Below are 20,188 nucleotides of genomic sequence, written 5' to 3' on the forward strand. Positions count from 1 at the left end.
GTGTGTTGAAGACAAACCACTGTTTCCTCACTTCTTTGGAAGCACTCTGCTTCTGCTGCTTTCAATCAGCCTCTGTATATAGGCTTTGGAATTATTTATCCCACATTGGCACAGCCTTACAAAGCTTGCGTTTTATTTGAAGTCATTGGTTCCCAAACTTTATGATGCATCGAAAACATTGGAGGTTTTTGAAATTTAATACTATTTTTCGACTACGTAAAATTGCAGATTACTGGATTTTACATTTGAAGCATGAGTAGATTCAATAGCTTTGACATAGACTCTGGTCATTTGTATTTATAACAAGATAATTATGATGCAGGCAGTCCATAGATTGACACTTGGATACTATTACTTTAGATTCTTTGATATGAAAGAAAATAGGTGGATAACAAGAACTCATAACCATTTAACGTATTTCAAGTAGCCTTCCTTTAATTAGTGATGTTTTCTCTCTGAAGCATGAAGAAAAGGAAGAGCTCTGGAAGAGTAGATCTACTTCGCTGTTCCTACACTTGGGCTTTTGCAAGCTTATTGTGCTCTTCAGAGTTTCTGAAATGCACAATCGAAATATATTAACAGTACCTTTCAACCAAAACCATTAGTTTTCTCTCAGACCCCACCAGTGAGGTTTATTGACTGCCATATTTTCCCCTATGAACATGTAATTAAAGTTATTTCTTGTGAAATATCACTATATATTTGGAAACAGCTGTAGCGCTTTTTGAATAAAGAGTATATTGTTCTTCTAATATAGACTTGAAATAGTTTATGAAAAATAATTGTCATTCATTTAACAAATATTTGGTAATGTTATGCTTGAAGCCTCTTAGAGCAATAGTATGGAGTTGAAACAGCCAAACCTGTATTTGACTCCCAGTTGGACCCTTGAGCCACCATTTGATCTTAGGCAGATATTTAAGCAAGTTTAGGTAATATGTGCTGTCCTCAGTCGTGTCCAACCTTTTGTGACCCCACGGACTGCAGCCCACCAGGCTCTTCTATCCATGGGATTCTCCAAGAAGAATATTGGAATGGTTGCAATTTCCTTCTGCAGGGGATCTTCCCAACTCAGGAATTGAACTCACATCTTCTGCATTGGCAGGTGGATTCTTTACCACTGAGCCACCTCTTTAAAACCCATGTTTCAAAACCCATAATATTGAGGGTAAAAACTACCTTAAGACCATGAGGGTTAAAAGAAACCATGACTGGAAAGTCAGTACAGTCACTCAGTCGTGTCCGACTCTTTGCAACCCCATGGACTGCAGCACACCAGGCTTCCCTGTCCATCACAGACTGCCAGAGCTTGCTCAAACTCATGTTGGTGATGCCATCCAGTCATCTCATCCTCTGTCATCCCCTTCTCCTCCTGCCTTCAATCTTTCCCAGCATTAGGGTCTTTTTCAAGGAGACAGTTCTTCCCATCAGGTGGGCAAAGTATTGGAGCTTCAGCTTCAGCATCAGTCCTTCCAATGAATATTCAGGACTGATTTCCTTTAGGTCTAACTGATTTGATCTCCTTGCAGTCCAAGGGACTCTCAAGAGTCTTCTCCAACACCACAGTTCAAAAGCATCAATTCTTTGGTGCTCAGCTTTCTTAATAGTCCAGCTCTCACATTCATACGTGACTACTGGAAAATCCATAATTTTGACTAGATGTACTTTTGTTGGCAGAGTAATGTCTCTGCTTTTTAATATGCTGTCTGGGTTGGTCATAGCTTTTCTTCCAAGGAGCAAGTATCTTTTAATTTCATGACTGCAGTGATTTTGGAGCCCCAAAATATAAAATATCTCACTGTTTCCATAGTTTCCCCATTTATTGGCCATGAAGTGAAAGAAATAAAGGAAAACAACAGAATGGGAAAGACTAGAGATCTCTTCAAGAAAATTAGAGATACTAGTGGAACATTTCATGCAAAGATGGGCTCGATAAAGGACAAAAATGCTTTGGACCTAACAGAAGCAGAAGATATTAAGAAGAGGTGGCAAGAATATACAGAAGAACTATACAGAAGAGATCTTTACAAACAAGATAATCACGATCGTATGATCACTCACCTAGAGCCAGACATCCTGGAATGTGAAGTCGAGTGGGCCTTAGAAAGCATCACTACGAACAAAGCTAGTGGAGGTGATGGAATTCCAGTTGAGCTATTTCAAATCCTAAAAGATGATGCTGTGAAAGTGCTGCACTCAATATGCCAACAAATTTGGAAAACTCAGCAGTGGCCACAGGACTGGAAAAGGTCAGTTTTCATTCCAATCCCAAGAAAGGAAATGCCAAAGAATGCTCAAACTACTGCACAGTTGCACTCATCTCACACGCTAGTAAAGTAATGCTCAAAATTCTCCAAGCCAGGCTTCAGGAGTACGTGAACTGTGAACTTCCAGATGTTCAAGCTGGTTTTAGAAAAGGCAGAGGAACAAGAGATCAAATTGCCAACATCTGCTGGATCATGGAAAAAGCAAGAGAGTTCCAGAAAAACATCTATTTCTGCTTTATTGACTATGCCAAGGCCTTTGCCTGTGTGGATCACAATAAGCTGTGGAAAATTCTTCAAGAGATGGGAATACCAGACCACCTGATCTGCGTCTTGAGAAATTTGTATGCAGGTCAGGAAGCAACAGTTAGAACTGGACATGGAACAACAGACTGGTTCCAAATAGGAAAAGGAGTTCGTCAAGGCTGTATATTGTCACCCTGCTTATCTAACTTATATGCAGAGTACATCATGAGAAACGCTGGACTGGAAGAAGCACAAGCTGGAATCAAGATTGCCGGGAGAAATGTCAATAACCTCAGATATGCAGATGACACCACCCTGATGGCAGAAAGTGAAGAGGAACTAAACAGCCTCTTGATGAAAGTGAAAGAGGAGAGTGAAAAAGTTGGCTTAAAGCTCAACATTCAGAAAACGAAGATCATGGCATCTGGTCCCATCACTTCATGGGAAATAGATGGGGAAACAGTGGAAACAGTGTCAGACTTGAATTTTTTGGGCTCCAAAATCACTGCAGACGGTGATTGCAGCCATGAAATTAAAAGATGCTTACTCCTTGGAAGGAAAGTTATGACCAACCTAGATAGCATATTGAAAAGCAGAGACATTACATTGCCTACAAAGGTCCATCTAATCAAGGCTATGGTTTTTCCAGTGATCATGTGTGGATGTGAGAGTTGGACTGTGAAGAAAGCTGAGTGCCGAAGAATTGACACTTTTGAACTGTGGTGTTGGGGAAGACTCTTGAGAGTCCCTTGGACTGCAAGGAGACCCAACCAGTCCATTCTAAAGATCAGCCCTGGGTGTTCTTTGGAAGGAATGATGCTAAGGCTGAAACTCCAGTACTTTGGCCACCTCATACGAAGAGTTGACTCATTGGAAAAGACTCTGATGCTGGGAGGGATTGAGGGCAGGAGGAGAAGGGGACGACAGAGGATGAGATGTCTGGATGGCATCACCGACTTGATGGACATGAGTTTGAGTGAACTCTGGGAGTTGGTGATGGACAGGGAGGCCTGGTGTGCTGCAGTTCATGGGGTCGCAAAGACTTGGACACGACTGAGCGACTGAACCGAACTGAACTGGTGGAACCGGATGCCATTATCTTAGTTTTCTGAATGTTGAGCTTTAACCCAACTTTTTCACTCTCTTCTTTCACCTTCATCAAGAGGCTCTTTAGTTGCTCTTTACTTTCTGCCATAAGGGTTGTGTCATCTGAGGTTATTGATATTTCCCAGCAATCTTGATTCCAACTTGTGCTTCATCCAGCCCAGCATTTCACATGACAGACTCTGCATATAAGTTAAATAAGCAGAGTGACAGTATACAGCCTTGACATACTCCTTTCCCTATTTGGAACCAGTCCGTTGTTCCATGTCGAGTTCTAACTGTTGCTTCTTGACCTGCATGCAGGTTCCTCAGAAGTCAGGTCAGGTGGTCTGTATTCCTCTCTCTTGAAGAATTTTCTGCCATTTGTTGTGATCTACAGAGTCAAAATCTTTGGCGTAATCAGTAAAGCAGAAGTAGATGTTTTTCTGAAACTCTCTTGCTTTTTTCATGATCCAACGGATGTTGGCAATTGGATCTGTGGTTCCTCTGCCTTTTCTAAATCCAGCTTGAACATCTGGAAGTTCTCGGTTCACATAGTGTTGAAGCCTGTCTTAGAGAATTTTGAGCATTACTTTGCTAGCGTGTGAGATGAGTGCAATTGTGCAGTAGTTTGAACATTCTTTGGCATTGCCTTTCTTTGGGATTGGAATGAAAACATCCTTTTCCAGTCCTGTGGCTGCAAAGAGAATTGGGTAAATGTTGTGGAGAAAACTTTAGATGTTTGTAAAGTGACCCTTTACCTCAAGGGGCTTCCTTGGTAGCTCAGATAGTAAAGAATCTGCCTGCAGTGCAGAGACCCGAGTTTGTTTCCTGGGTCAGGAAGATCTGGAGAAGGGATAGGCTACCCACTCTAGCATTCTTGGGCTTCCCTCATGGCTCAGCTTGTAAAGAATCCGCCTGCAGAGTGGAAGACCTGGGTTCAATCCCTGGGTTGGGAAGATCCCCTGCAGAAGGGAACGGCTACCCTCTCCAATATTCTGACCTGGAGAATTCCATAAACTGTATAGTCCCTGTGGTCAGAAAGAGTCAGACACAACTGAGCAACTGACACTTCACTTCACTTACCTCAAGGGACTTCAGTCCAATCATTGAAATAATATTTATTCATAGAAAATAATTTCTTTAGTGATTGGGGAATATAACATGATGAGACAGCCAAAGTGCTGGAATTTAAAGCCATGAATGTGTGGCATTTTTCAGTGCCCATCGCTGCACATTTCTGTAATGATGCTTTTTGCAGTGGCTCCAGGGGAAATGGAAATAAAGGGACGACTGTGAGATGTTGGGATGGAAGGAATCTTTGGAGCAAAACAGAGGAAAGATGACCTATATTGTTTGAGCTAGAGAATATGAAGGCTTATGATGTATTAATATATGTAAAGAAATCATGCAGGTGGAAGGTTAGGACCTTAATTATAAGATAGAAACAGTGAATTTGATTTCAGCTAGTCTATTTTTTTGAATTTGGGATAAACATTTTCAAAGGCTGTAAAGTTACGAAATTAAGTCATTGTGAACTCGGCAGCATTTTTTTTTTTTTTTGAGTCTCTGTAGCTGGATGAATAATCTGGGGGATCTTTCATGGGCTGTGAAAATGAGAAATGAAGCAAAGGATCAGAACAGTGTTTGCACGAAGCTGTGAGGAAACAGATGAAATAATAAAAAAGATAAATGAACCAGGAAAGGGCAGAGAATAAAGACAAGAAACATGAGTTTTTATGATAATTTAACATGAATATAGAAGATGTATAGGGAGTTCACAACAGAGGAAACTTTTATGGCCAGTAACACAAAGAATGCTACTTCTTCGTACATTCCTATTTGAAAAAATGTATAATCTCAAAAATAAAGACATACATCTTCTAAGAAAGTTTTAAGGTCGTTGAGACTCTCTGTTGTTGAAGTTTTGAGAAAATACTTAAATTGTATGATTATGGAATTAAATTAATGTAACTTTTTCAAATATGGCATGTTAAAATTTTAAAAATTAAAATTATAAGATTTTTTCATGTAGAAACATCTATAGATGTATGCAGAGATACATTTATGAGATCTCTATTTTAGCATTATTTGTTGTAGTGAACATTTAGAAGTGACCCAATACAATACAGAATAAAGACGTGAATACCAAAAGATACATGAATACATGAAAAACTAAAAATTTCAGAAGTAGTTATGAATAAAATTAAGAATGTTTCTCACTGTCACTACGCCCCTATTCCACTGGAGGTAATCACTGTTACTTTTTATATGTATTCTTCCAGAATTTTTTCACTCTGCATGTGTGTGTAAATTTTTAATAAAAATGAGAATTTGTAAACTTTGCTTCCTCAATAATAGTATAGGTAACTTTTAAAAAATATCTATACTTATAAACAGCTCCATGTCATACATTTGTAATAGACTTATAAAATGGCATAAAACTCAGGGATAATCTGTTAAATATTTATGTAATTCTGCTGCTTTACTTTTAAGTGAAAAAAGTAGTCAAAAATAATGAGTTATGTTACAAAACCCCACTGCCCCAACACACATTTTATGCATGCTGTAGATTTACTAACAGTAAAATTCACACACAACACTAATCCCTTCATCCTCTTTTGTTTATATTTAGCTTCTTCGTTGATTCAGTGGTAATTACTGAGTCTGATGTACAGAAAGCAACATACCCAGCAAGTTGTCTAGAACAGAACATTGATGGTGCTGCAGAGGTATTTTTAAACTGTTATGTACACTAATTGTATTTTGTTACTATCATTTTTATGTATGTGATTTAATTACTCAATAAATAGTTGCTGAGAATTAAGTATAGTAAAAATGAAAATAAAGATCCAGAAGAATATATAAGTGAAGAAATTTGATATACTGGAATGGGTTTCCATTGCCTCCTTCAGGGGATCTTCCCAACCCAGGGATTGAACCCGAGTCTCCTGCATTGGCAGACGGGTTTTTTACCATTAGTGCCACTTTGGAAGCCTGATGTACTTTCATAGCATAGGAAAAACACAAAAAAGTTAAAATTGAGAGGTTTTTTTTCCCCCTAAATATATTCTAATTTAAAATTTGTCTTGTTTTATATAACATGGGCTATATAGCAAGTTAATTTCAGTGCCCTGAACTTTACAAGAAATTAGTTTCAAAAAAGAGAAACAGCTTTTCTTCCTACCATGAGAAGTTGAACTAGACTATCTCTAGACTATTCTTTAGGAATTCCCAGAATTCAGTACGCTAGGGCTAGGACATTGGATAAGGCTTTTTTCAGCACAGGCCTTACAGTATAGAAAAAGTCCCTCATCTTTTCCAGTATATCTGATCTAGTCAAACCACCTTTTGCCTCTCCTCAACACTGTGTATATTCCCAACTTGTGGCCACTTTTCCCAAACATAACTGTAAAACCCTGGGCTTCATTCAGTAAATTTTTAGTTCTTAAGTAATATCTTTTCTTCCCCCGCTCTAGAACTGTACATTAGTAATTGTAAGCATGCTTCTCAGTTTGCATTTTAAACTTCACAAGAGTAAGTACAATTAATTTAGTAGAATTATTCACTAGAACTATTGCTTTTAATAGAGCAGCAATTTATTTACTTATTAAAGCTTTTAAGAAATTTTCTAAAGAATAGAAATCTTTTGAGAAGTTTAAAAATAAGTGTTGTATAATTAGTATAAATAAATATGTCATATTTGCTTTTAATTTAGTATTCTGGTGAATTTGGAGTGGAAAAGGAAACAAATATGGTTAAGTTGCTGGAAAAACAGTACCAAGAACGATTAGAAGAAGAAGTAGCTAAGGTAAGTTTATAGTTTATTTGAAAGATAATTTTGTTGTCTGTATTCTCTTTGAGCCTTCAAAAAAAGATAGATTTTATTGATGATAAAGCACTGGTTTTTGTTGTAAATTTTACATGTAGCTCCTTTAAGTTGTCAGATACTGTAACTATCCACAGTTGCCTTAGAATGGAATGTTCTGTGAATTTTTCTATGAGAAAAGCATTCGTCTCTTGATGTAGAATAGCAGTTAGAAACTTGTCGGAGTTATAAATTTATTACCTTGTGAGTAGTACCATAGGAAGGAGTTTGACCTTCCTTAAAGGTGGAGGATGTGATAGGAAATGAGAAAGGAAGTGCTTGGTCTTTTATATTAAAACAGTTTTGCCTGCCTCCTCCCAGAGCAGTAGTACATGTGTGCATGCTGAGTCAGTCAGTGGTGTCTAACTCTTTGCAACCCATGTACTGTGGCCTGCCAGTCTCGTCTGTCCATGGAATTTTCCAGGCAGGAATACTGAAGTGGGTTGCCATTTCCTCCTCCAGGAGATCTCCCGACCCAGGGATCAAACTCACATCTCTGTGTCTCCTCTATTACCAGGCGTATTCTTTACCACTCAGCCATCTGCAAAGTCTGTTTCCTGAAATATAGGGATTATTTAGGGATTGATGGAAGCCTGTACCCAATTTCATTCCTTCATCCTTCTCCTGAGGGAGAAAGGCTGCTGTAGTCCACAGGAAAGAGAGCCTTGGGCTTTGTGGGAATCTTGGTGGAGAGAATTTTCACCTGCAGGCAGAATGTATAACCGAAGACAATCACTCTCCTGCTTACCACAAAGTGATGGATTCTGGAAAAACTTGGCTCAGAAATGCATCTGGACCCCAGAAGGGAGATCAAATGTGGTCTCCTGTAAGTGTGGGGTTCTTTCTCTGAGACCCCAAGGGGAACTGAACAGGTAGACTGTGGCTTTACTGAGCTTGACCTGGGGGATGCATGGAGTCCAGGGGGCCACAAGGCTTCCTCCAGGTGCCTCTTTAGGGGGCTTGCAGCCTGCTTGCTTCTGCACCACTGACCTAGCAGGTGGAAACTGTGTCACCTTTCCCTGCTTAGGGAACCGCTGAACTTAGGGTACTGGATCCAAGTCCAAAGTAACCAACAAATAAAAAACAGAAGTGACTGTGATGTTTATGACTGTAGATGCTCTTAGCTGCTATGCTCAGAACTATTCTTGTAAACTCCTGAATACCACGTGTACTACCTACTATACCATTATGATTCCATTTCTTTGTCCCTGAAGTCTCTTAAAATGCGTATTCCTGTTTGGGTTCTTATTTTGGAATAGTTGGATTCTGAGTTTGTCTTGCTTGTTTTTTATAGTTTTTAAACTGTTCTAGTGTAACAGTCCTACTGGAGTATATGCGTTTTAGTGAAGGAGGGACAGAATTTACAGGAAATGCATGAAGAATTAGATTAAACATAAATTAGATGAGGCGGTCAATACTCAAGGAAATATGTGGGCCATAAGGACCTACTCACTTCCATATTTGAATTGAATAATTTTGTTCAAAGCGAACAGTGAGGCACCAGGACTCCTCCTCTGGCAGTCCAGTGGTTAAGACTTCTTCCAGTGCAGGGGCTTCAGGTTCAATCCCTGGTCATGGAGCTTATATCTCACATGGCTTGTGGCCAAAAAAATAAACAGAAACAACAATGTAACAAATTCAATAAAGATTTAAAATGGTCAAAAAAACCTTAAAAAAAAAAAGTGAAGCACCATCACTTTTATACAGTTCTCACTATCTGGTTCTTTTAGAGAATTGCAAGGTTTTCTCTTTTACTTACCTCTTACATAAATTTCTCAAGTGAAGTGTTTGTAGCAGGGCATCCTAGTATAGCAGTTAATAATATGAGGTTTGGGATAGGATTAGATTTGCACTCTTAGGAAAGTTACTTAACCAGTCAGTCTCAGTTCCCTCTACGTTAAAAGAGGAGAATAATAGAAGTAATAGTATTCTTGTGAAGGTTCAATGAGCTAATACATACAAGGCACCTATTTTGTGTTATATTGTTCAGTTGCTCAATAGTGCCTGACTCTGCCACCACATGGACTGCAGCACACCATGCTTTCCTATCCTTCACCATCTCCTGGAGCTTGCTCAAACTCATGTCCATTGAGTCTGAGATGCCATCCAACCATCTCATCCTTTGCTGTCCCCTTTCCTCCTACCTTCAATCTTTCCCAGCATCAGGGTCTTTTCCAGTGAGTCAGCTCTTTGCATCAGGTGGCCAAAGGATTGGAGCTTCAGCCTCAGCATCAGTCCTTCCAATGATTATTCAGGATTGATTTCCTTTAGGGTTGACTGGTTTGATCTCCTTGCAGTCCAACAGACTCTGAAGAGTCTTCTCCAACTCCAGCAATTCAAAAACAGCAATTCTTTGGTGCTCAGCCTTCTTTATGGTCCAACTTTCACATCCATACATGACTACTGGAAAAACCATAGCTTCAACTATATATATGGACCTTTGTTAGCAAGTAACGTCTCTGCTTTTTAATATGCTGTCTTGGTTTGTCATAGTTTTTCTTCCAAGGAGCAAGCGTCTTTTAATTTCATGGCTGCAGTCACCATCTGCAGTGATTTTGGAGCCCAAGAAAATAAAGTCTGTCACTTTTTCCATTGTTTTCCCATGTATTTGCCATGAAGGGATGGGACTGGATGCCGTAAGACACCTAGAAGATAATAAAGACTCATAAATGACATCTTTTGAAGTAGTCTCACTACTGTGATAATGATGATGATATAAATATGTTTTGTGAAGCATCATTCATCAAGCTTATAGCAGATTACTAGAGTACAGGTCAATAAAGACCATTCCAGAGGCAGCCAAGGTATTGAATTGGCCACAAAGTTTATTCATTTTTCCCATAACATGTTACAGAAAATCCCAAATGAACTTTTTGGCCAACCCAATACTGTGATCCAAGAAACAACACATCATGGCCCAGGTTGATCCTAGAATAGTTTATGAAAAATGAAAGTTGCTCAGTGGTGTCCTGTACTTGGGACCGAATGATCTGTAGCCTGCCAGGCTCCTCTGTCTGTGGAATTCTCCAGGTAAGAATACTGGAGTGGGTAACCATTCTCTTCTCCAGGGGATCTTCCTGACCCAGGGAGCAAACCCACGTCTTCTGCATTGCAGGCAGATTCTGTACTATGTGAGCCACCAGTGAAGCCCCAGAATAGGACATACTGTTTATATTAGTCACCAGAACAGATGGGGTTATGCTCAACCCTATAAGAAGTTAGAAAAATATTGAGAAACATTGTTTTAAAAGCACAGAGTATAAAGAAGAAAGCAGTAGAGGTAGTGATTGCTAACATAGATAACATTAGATTCACCCTGTGATTTGGGTATGTACTATTGAAAAATAGACATTCATTAACAGTTCATTTCACTGCCAAGCAGTGTTCTGAGTGCAGGGTATAGCAGAAGAAAAATAGATGAAATCATTGCTCCTGTAGACCTTACATCTGTTGTTATTGTGTGGTCACTAAGTCATGTCCAACTCTTGTGTCCCCATGGACTCTAGCCCGCTAGACTTCTCTATCCCCCGTAAGAATACTGGAGTGGGTTGCCATTTCCTTCTCTGGGACATCTTCCCAACCCAGGGATTGAACCCACGAGTTCTGTACTAATTCTTTCCTAATGAGCCACCTGTGAAGCCCTGACCTTTTATCTAGTTGGTGCAAATAGACAATGTACGAGAGTAATAGATACTATGAAGAGAAAAATGAACCAAGGTAATAAGACTAGAAGATTCCATGGGGAGTGAGGTGCTTTTGTTTTATATAGGGTAATCACAGAAGACCTCACTTTTGAACTGTCATGAGGGGAGAGTCCAGATGTCACTGGGAGAGTAAATCATGAAGATAACAGATTGATCCTTTTAAGAAAGTAGGATGCAAAAGAGAAAGTCAGCAGTTTTCCAGTGGATGTCTCCAAGAGGTGTCCATGGAGAATTGGCAAGAGTTTGGGAGCCACCTACCCAACTGCCAGCATTGCCGAGTTGGAGGATGGTTTCATTCAGTCCTGCGACCTTTGTATTCATGGGTTCCATTTGGAGAAATATTGTGAAACCCTGGTACAGATTTATATCCTCAGCAGATGTAACTGGATATAGGAAGAGGAAATACAGGGAAAGAGGGGAAGGACTTTCCCTTCAAGGGAAGATAGTACTGCAGGTAATTTGATCTAAGCACCTGGAAGAATGGAGTTACTTAGGTGTTAGATGTAGGATGAAAACAAATACAAAGGAGTAGTTTCTGAAGGGGAGTGGGTAACTTAATATTCAAATTTTGATCCATTAAATGAAAAACAGTCATTAAATATGTAAATATAAGGGATGAGAAAATGATTGGATGTATAAATCTAGAGTTCAGGAAGTAAGATAAAACTTGACATGGAAATACGGTAGTATCTAGAGTTGTGTTTTTCAAACTGTGGTGTTATAACTTCTTTTTAAGGCATGAAATTAAATTTGGTTTGGTACAGGATTTTTATATTAATGGAAACATTCAGTTATATAAAACAGACACACAAGAACTTGGGTCACAGTATAAAATGTTTTATTTTTGTTGTATGTGTATGTTTACCATGGTTACAGTAAGAAATATTGAAAACTATTAATCTAGTGAGTGTAAATGGAGAAGGGGTCTGGAAACTGAGCCCAGAGGGGGCCACTGTTTGAGGGCAGAGAAGTGAGGAGGAACAAAGGAAATGAAGAAGTGGTGCATTATATGTGGACATGACCAAAGATTGCATCAGAGAAGCCAGTGATGACAATTTATTGAGAATGTATTAAACTTTGTCAGGTGTTTCTGATAAAGTCTTGAAAGGTTGGAACTGCAAATTAACCCTTGGATTTTACAGTGTGCAATCATCGGTGACTTTCACAAGAACACATTTGATGGAATGGTAGAGACAAACTGATTAGATTTGATTTGAGAGAGAGTGAAGGAGAAGAATGAAGAAATGAATTATTCTGAGTTGTTTTTAAAGAGGAGAGAAGTACAGTGCTAACTAAAGAGTGATGTAGGGAACCGAGTGGTAGATTGTTGTTGCTGTTTTGTTTTTGTTTAAGATGAAAGATACCACATCCTGTTTCTATGCTGATAGAAGCGATTGAGGAGAGAAGGGGAAAAAAATAGCTGATTTAAAGAGAGAGTGGAATAGTTGCTGGAGCAGTGTCCTTGAGTAGATGAGAAGAGTTGCAGATCTCCTGAAAAGCTGCCATTAGGTTGAAGCATGGTAGTTCTAATTCATTGAAACAGGAAGGAAGGTAAGAATATTTGACTCATGATTCAGGTATGTTTTCAGATGAAGTATTTGGAGACTGTGGAAGTTCTTTTCTGATTACTTCTGTTTTTCTCAGTAAAGTAAAAAGCGAACTCAGCACTGAGAATGAGAAAGGAAGAGATGATGTTGGAGCTTTAAGGAGAAAGCAAAGGGCTAAGAGAAGGAATAAGAAATGGAAACGACAAGGGAAATTGGGTAGAATCGCCCATATTATTAAGGGCTCATTTCAAGGATAGTGGTTATGATGTTAAAGTAAGACCAGTCAGCTTGTTTTTTCATTTTTCTCCTCAGTTAAGTTCAGCTGCACAGACACAGACTAGGCAGAGTTAATTGTAAACACAGGTGGAATTTGGTTAGATGGTATGGTGGTGAATAGAAAGGAGAGAATTACAAGGTAGTTAGTCTAGGCTTGGTTTTTATGGTTGGTTGGTTGGTTGGTTTTTTAGTTTCCAAAACACATGGTTCTTTTAATTATTTGTTATCCATTTCTATTCTAAATATGTATACAAAAGAAAGTGATCTTTATAATGACCAATTTTTAAAAAATTTCATTTGTGACCTAACATCTCATCACATTTTTGTTTGAGCACTGAAGAACTGATGCTTTTGAAAACTGGTGTTGGAGGAGACTCTTGAGAGTCCCTGGTACTGCATGGAGATCAAACCAGTCAATCCTAAAGGAATCAGTCCTGAATCTTCATTGGAAGGACTGACGCTGAAGCTGAAGCTCCAATACTTTGGCCACCTGATGCCAGAAGCTGACTCATTCTAAAAGACCCTGATGCTGAGAAGGATTGAAGGCAAAAGGAGAAGAGGGCGGCAGAGGATGAGATGGTCAGATAGCGTCACCAACTGAGTGAACGTGAATTTGAGCAAACGCCAAGAGATAGTGGAGGATAGAGGAGCCTGGCATTCTGTAGTCCATGGAGTCGAAAAGAGTCAGACATGACTTAGTGCCTGAACAATAGTTGGTTCTCAAAGGCTTAGACTTCTCAGAGCCAAGGCTGCTGGTCACAATTTCTAGGTACCTATGGTGGGTGGAACTAAAATAAGCAGGAATTAAGGATCATAGTTGAAGTGGAAAGTGAAATAGATTAGATTGAATTGTATCATCATTTTACCAATGATGCCAAAAGGTCAGCTTCTTTGCATACCACTAATAAATCTCAGGGACAGAGTTTTGGGTGAAATAGAAAAGGATAGCTGTCTTGCTTTGCCAGGCAATGGGAGACAGAGCAGGCTCCTGCCCTCAAAAGCTGTATGTCCCAATCTGGGAGGATTTGACGCGAGGTTTTATAGCAGTGGGGCTTCCCAGGTGGCTCAGTGGCAAAGAATCCAGCTGCCAGTGCAGGAGACGCTATTTATAGCAGTGGTTTCAGGGATGGAGTTTCTGACAAGATGAGGGTGTGTGAGCTGGACTTGCACTCCCTTCATCTCTTCTCAGGTGGTTGGTCTCCTTATCTTGAAGAGCTTCTCTGGTCCTGTTAACCAGCCTGAGCTTGTTTCTTGGCTGCTCCTTCCTTGACTAACAACTGTTCGAATCTGCTCTTTGGAACTCATGGAAGGTCATGGAGTCTGGAGTTTTGCCTACAGGAAATGGGGACAAAAAAGGCTTCCATGCCGGGGAGCCCCACAGGGTCTCGCTCAGTTTCACTAATGACACAAACCTGGTGCTGTACTGCTGGAAATTTACTGCAAGTAAATTGGAAAGAATATGTGTATGACACGGTTAAAAAGCTTTCATCACAGCGGTGTTTAAAACAGCCTTAAGGATGAGTTAGTCTGAATGTCCAACATAGATAGTTGATTAAGTACATTTGTAGTAATCTGTATAATATGAAACTTTAAACCCGTTTACAATTATATAGAAATGTATTTCTTGACTTGAAAAGATACTTACTATAGTTATGAAAACAGGTTATAGTATTAGAATATGACTAAGAAAAATGTTTGTCTATATTTATATCCATATCTAAATGTAAAGAAGAGGAAGAAGATTTGGAAATGTATGTACTAAAGTGTTAATAGTGATTTTTCTTGGAGGAGAGAAATATAAGGGCTTTTATTTCCTTTTTAATTTCTGTACCAAATGTTTACTGCTGTTATAGTAAGGCAGAATTTTTTATCATTATTGATTTTAAAAAGGCAGGCAGTAAAACACTTTAATATCAGATTCATTATAAAACAGAATCTTTATCTTCTTATCACTTTATGCTGAGATTTCTTTTAGTTTAAAAGCATGAGGCCATCTTTTTTACTAGTTTATGTAGTTTTTAAGAGGAAACTTGCTTTTCTAATTCTTGCTAGTATTTACAGATCTAATCCTTTCTTGAACTGAATCCTTTTTGATTACCTTATTTCTTCAGGTCATTGTGTCAATGAGTATAGCATTTGCTCAGCAAACTGAACTGTCTAGAATATCTGGGGAAAAAGAAGATACTCCATCATCAGAAGCATCTACTCTCTGTCAGCAAGAGCATTACTTAAATGAAATGAAATTATCACAAGGTCAGGCTGGTTTTCAGACTTTTGAGGCAACAGACAGGAAATTTAAAGAAGAATGTAAACCACTTAGTAAGGAGTTAGGAGAAGATGGAAAGGAAGTTCTGTTATCAAGCAAGGATCATCTCGACGATATACTGGAATCAAAGGACTTTGAACTGACTATTTCAGAAGAAATGTCCTCCAAAGATAGAACATTTATGGTCAGAGAATCTGTAAGTACGCTTCCTTGAGTATAAAAATTTATTTAAAAAATTGTGATTTTTCTCACTATAAAAATATTAACAGTGATGTTGCTTAATGGAGAAGATAAGTATTCGGTTCAGTCTTGACCTGTGACTTATAAAGTGAAAGTAAAGTTGCTCAGTCGTGTCCGACTCTTTGCGACCCCATGGACTGTAGCCTGCCAGGTTCAACCATCCATGGGATTTTCCAGGCAAGAGTACTGGAGTGGGTTGCCGTTTCCTTCTCCAGGAGACCTTCCTGACCCAGGGATTGAACCCAGGTCTCCCACATTGTAGGCAGACGCTTTACCGTCTGAGCCACCAGGGAAAAGTGACTTTTAAAGTGTATGAATAAATGGCTTAATACTATTATTAGATAAAACCGGTCGGATTCATAATATTTCTGTTTGTCTTACATACATTGTGCATGGTAAAAGCTCACTGTAAGTTGTACCCACGTTAATTTTCAGTCAGTTCAAATTATTATACTATAATTTGGCAATATGTATGATAAAATATTTGCTTAATAGGATAATATCAGAAGGAAAGAGCTGCCCGCTTAAGATAATTTAAAGCAGTCTCCTATATATATACTAATACCCTTTACTTTTTCATCAGTGGAGGGTCTGTACCTCAACTTGTGCCTGTGACAGAACATAGTAAATTCTACTTCTTTTAAAATTATCATAATTCAAATTTTTTGTTCATATTCATGACAGGTTATGTCTTTTTAGAGACATATTCAAATAAAATGTCAACTCTTTTTGAAGTGCAAAACCTCTTTAACTTGCCAGCAACTGTTCGAGGCAGAATGATTTGTTTAAGTGTAGCTTTTCAGGACTTGTTGAAATCCAATAAGGTGTTGACTTCTTACAAGTTTGAGAAGGTGGAATATAAGGCTTTTATTTCCAGATAAACATTACTGAAGATTGTTTCTTATCAAGCAGTTCTCTACAGTACTCTGATGACCACTGTGTAATATAAAGAAATAAAATTTCTCATTTTGTAAATTAAATTTTAAAATAGAAGAATTCCATTTATATTATTTCCTCATAAAATGTCAAGAGGAATAATAGTTATTCATCACGAATAGGAGGAATCGTGAGTGTCTTTCCTTATTCTTCTCCTCCCTTTGATTTAGACTACATCTAAAATAACTGATAGCTATTTCGCTTTTGGAGAACAACATGTATAATAATAATTACCTTCACATTGGTTTGAAATTATAAAGACAAATGTTTTAAATTATTTATGTTTTAGTTTAATAATGTGAAGTTTAAAATGACATGCTTTGTGGGGTTACTATTAGAATTATTTTCATATGTATTTTAAAAAATCAGTGCCGATAGGTTTCCACAAAATGTTTTACAGTTGGATTTTTTTAACTATTACAGCTCCATGATGAGATTTTGGTATCAAGCATGGATGCTTCTAGACAACTGATGTTAAATGAAGAACAGTTGGAAGATATGAGGCAGGAACTTGTACGACAGTACCAGGAACATCAACAGGCAACAGAGCTTTTAAGGCAGGCACACATGCGGCAGATGGAGAGACAGCGAGAAGACCAGGAGCAGCTGCAAGAAGAGATTAAGAGGCTGAATGAACAGTTAGCTCAGGTATGGGACCAAGAGTCCCTTCCCTCCCCAGTTAAAAAGCAGTGTTTTTATAGAGCTTTTTTTTTTTTTTTTAAAGTCAGAGTTATTGCTGAGATCTGAATGAATACGAATATTTAACATCAGGAACAGACTCCACCAGTATAGGAGACTAAGATCTTGTTAAGGGGTTAAGGGTGCCTAACCCAACCTTGGAGAGCACTGTCTCTCTACCATTTGACTTATCTGCCTATTTAGGCACTGAAAAAGTGGTTCTGAGGTTTTTGTTTTTAGGCTTTCCATTGAGTATATACGTGGCAAAAGTACTTTGGCAATTGGGGAAATTCTTTGTGCTGAGGTGCAGTTGATACTCAGCTTTCCTATTTTGATTTATAGATTTGTGAGTCTACCAATTGGCTTCTCCATGGTTTACCTTTATCTATCTTTAATCTGTCTTTTTAATTGTGAATGGAAATCTGAAGTAGTATGTTTCTGGAACTTAATCCATGGAAACATCTCTTCTTGATTTGAGAAATGCAAATTTGCATAATATTCTTAACCACTTTCTTGACTAAATTTACATACTCCTTGGTATTTGGGAACTGAAATCTTATCAATTGCTGTATGTAATATACTCACAAAATCATTGTAGAAAAGCAAATATTTATGTATAAGTTCCTATAAAAGCAAATTTATTCAATTTATTTTGAAAAGTTAAGCTAACACAAAAGACAACAAATAGAGAACTCTTGAAATTTTCAGATATAGAATAATAGGAAAATTGGGAGTTGAACATAAGACATTTGGAAAAATTAATTTTGCTTTTCTTCATTGCATTTTGTGACTTGAAACTTCTGAATTTTCAATGCAAAACTGGCATATTAAAGTAATATGAATTAAGCTGTAAAAATTCATGAATATTTAGGCCTAATTAACTTTTTTTTTTTAAGTTTCAAATTTTGCATTGAACTTGATATATGCTTTTAACCCCCTAATCATGGGATATGAATCAGGGTAGAACCAAGGCCTGTTGGTTCTAGCGGGTTAAAAGAAAATCTGCTTAATATTCCTGCCTTTCCTTTCTATCGCAAACAATATTCTCTCATGACCTTTTTTCTTATTTAGAGATCCTCAATAGATAATGAAAACCTGGTTTCAGAGAGAGAGAGGGTGCTTTTAGAGGAGCTGGAAGCACTAAAGCAGCTGTCTCTAGCTGGAAGAGAGAAGCTGTGTTGTGAGCTGCGCAACAGCAGTACGCAAACACAGGTAGTATGGACTTTGGCCCACCTAGGAGCAATGGACCCACAATGCACTGGGATCTGTGTGTCTTTGTTGTTGGTGTGAAGTGTGTTTTTTATAGGTCTGAGCTTAACATATTTGTGATTGTTTACATTGAAGGTAGGTGGAGTCAAGATGCTTTACGTTCCACTTAAGGTAATTCGAATCTGACAGTGATTTAGCAATGACTGTTGTTTCACCAGGCAGCCCAGTAACCAAACAAGCTTTATTGTCACATTATAGCATGCGGTTTTCTGATAATGTTAATCTCCTGATAAAATATAGTTAAATATTACTTCAGATAGTATCTGTTTTGCACGCAGAGGTTGCTTTTTTACCTTAGAACAATGTAAGAATGACATGCTGTTTCCAAGATGACAGATTTTCTTTCTGTCTTGTCCTCCCTACCTTTACGCACACTTAAAACAGAATGGAAATGAAAACCAAGGAGAAGTTGAAGAACAGACCTTTAAAGAAAAGGTATCGGACAAAAAACCTGAAGACGTGCCTCCTGAAATTGTGTCCAATGAAAGGTATACAGAATGCATATTTTTTTCAATGAAAAGTGAATTGAAATAGTTGTTTTGGTGTTACAGGCTTTATTTGTCTTTATCGTTATCTTGTACATCTATTTTATTTCTACATTGTACTCTATGTGTAAAGAATGATCAGTTTCCTAACATTAAATAGACAAAGTTTTAAAAATCTCTTGTATATAATTTTATTGGCTATTGAGCATGCACTCAACTCAATAAATGATAAGGCTGAGGTTATCTGGTTATTGAACCTTTCTTGATTAATTTTATTCTGTTCACATGCTATTTTTCATCCTAAAAAAACAAAATTATACATGTCAGTTTATTCCTTCACTGTTCAGACATGCATTCAGTATAAGCCACCCCCTGGTTTATGACAAGAAAAAAAATTAAATGATTAAATATGATAGTATACATTTAACTTCTTTGATGCATTTACTGTATAACAGATGAGACTTTTTAATCTATATCCCACCTTTATGGAGGAATAAATTCATGATCCGATGTTAACAAAACTTTCCCTTAACTTTGATTTCGTAGAGATTCATGTAAAAATGAGAATAGTTACCCCACATTAATATTAAGGATTTTAGGCATAATATTTTAAGATCTGTTTTGTTCAAATGAAAAGCATTTCTTTAATTTTAAATTAAAATTAATACCTACTAACTTAATTTCCTCCTTTTCCAATTTCTGTTATTGTCAACCCTCTGTGTCCTCCTAACCTGCTTCCTCAGCTTGCATGGAGGAATTTGGCCCCTAAGATTTTGGCTTCCCCATTGGATCATCAGTATGGAACACAGTCAGTATGGAACTCAAACAAGAAAGACAGTGTACGAAAACTAGAGTTACCATGGCAATATAAAATAAACACAATGTTTATTTTATATTATTTATCTCTAATTGGTATATTTTAAAAATTATAGTGTTTACTTTTTAGGAATCTTTGTAGTGAGTGTTGATAAATGAATATTCCTATTTATTTCTTTTTACCATCCTTTTATTTTGAATTATTTCTCTTATGTGGGAATATTTTCAAATTATCCTAGTCCTGGGATGTTTGAGGCTTGAACGAAACCTGAGAACAAGTTAAAGAAATAAACCCTTTACTTACTTTCTACTAACTAAATTATTTAGAGTTTTATTTTTAATATCCCTCCTTAGGTAACCAGAGAACTTGATCTCAGTGTAAAAATAGAACTGTCTTTTTCACTTGACAAATGCTGAAGGGAAACTGCTCCATTTATTACCTTGTCTTAAAATAGTCATGTCATGTGCCTGTGAAAACAGATAGCCCTTAACCTGTTTGTTGGTGCTCTC

General features: G+C 37.7%; 1 protein-coding gene across 9 annotated transcripts in view; it reads left to right on the top strand.

The window, feature by feature from the left end:
- The window catches only part of AKAP9 (A-kinase anchoring protein 9), a 165,948-nt gene that overhangs the window by 69,063 nt on the left and 76,697 nt on the right, over positions 1 to 20,188 (top strand). For 8 of the 9 annotated variants that reach the window (XM_061413402.1, XM_061413397.1, XM_061413403.1 and 5 more), the window contains 6 exons: positions 6,229 to 6,325; positions 7,312 to 7,404; positions 15,100 to 15,450; positions 16,854 to 17,078; positions 18,180 to 18,320; positions 18,762 to 18,865. In XM_061413402.1, the coding sequence (XP_061269386.1) occupies positions 6,229 to 6,325; positions 7,312 to 7,404; positions 15,100 to 15,450; positions 16,854 to 17,078; positions 18,180 to 18,320; positions 18,762 to 18,865 (1,011 nt within the window). The remainder of the gene's footprint in view (positions 1 to 6,228; positions 6,326 to 7,311; positions 7,405 to 15,099; positions 15,451 to 16,853; positions 17,079 to 18,179; positions 18,321 to 18,761; positions 18,866 to 20,188) is intronic. The other variant, XM_061413401.1, reaches the window with a different exon arrangement.

This window comes from Bos javanicus, chromosome 4 (assembly GCF_032452875.1).
Source record: "Bos javanicus breed banteng chromosome 4, ARS-OSU_banteng_1.0, whole genome shotgun sequence".
Lineage (NCBI taxonomy): Eukaryota > Metazoa > Chordata > Mammalia > Artiodactyla > Bovidae > Bos > Bos javanicus.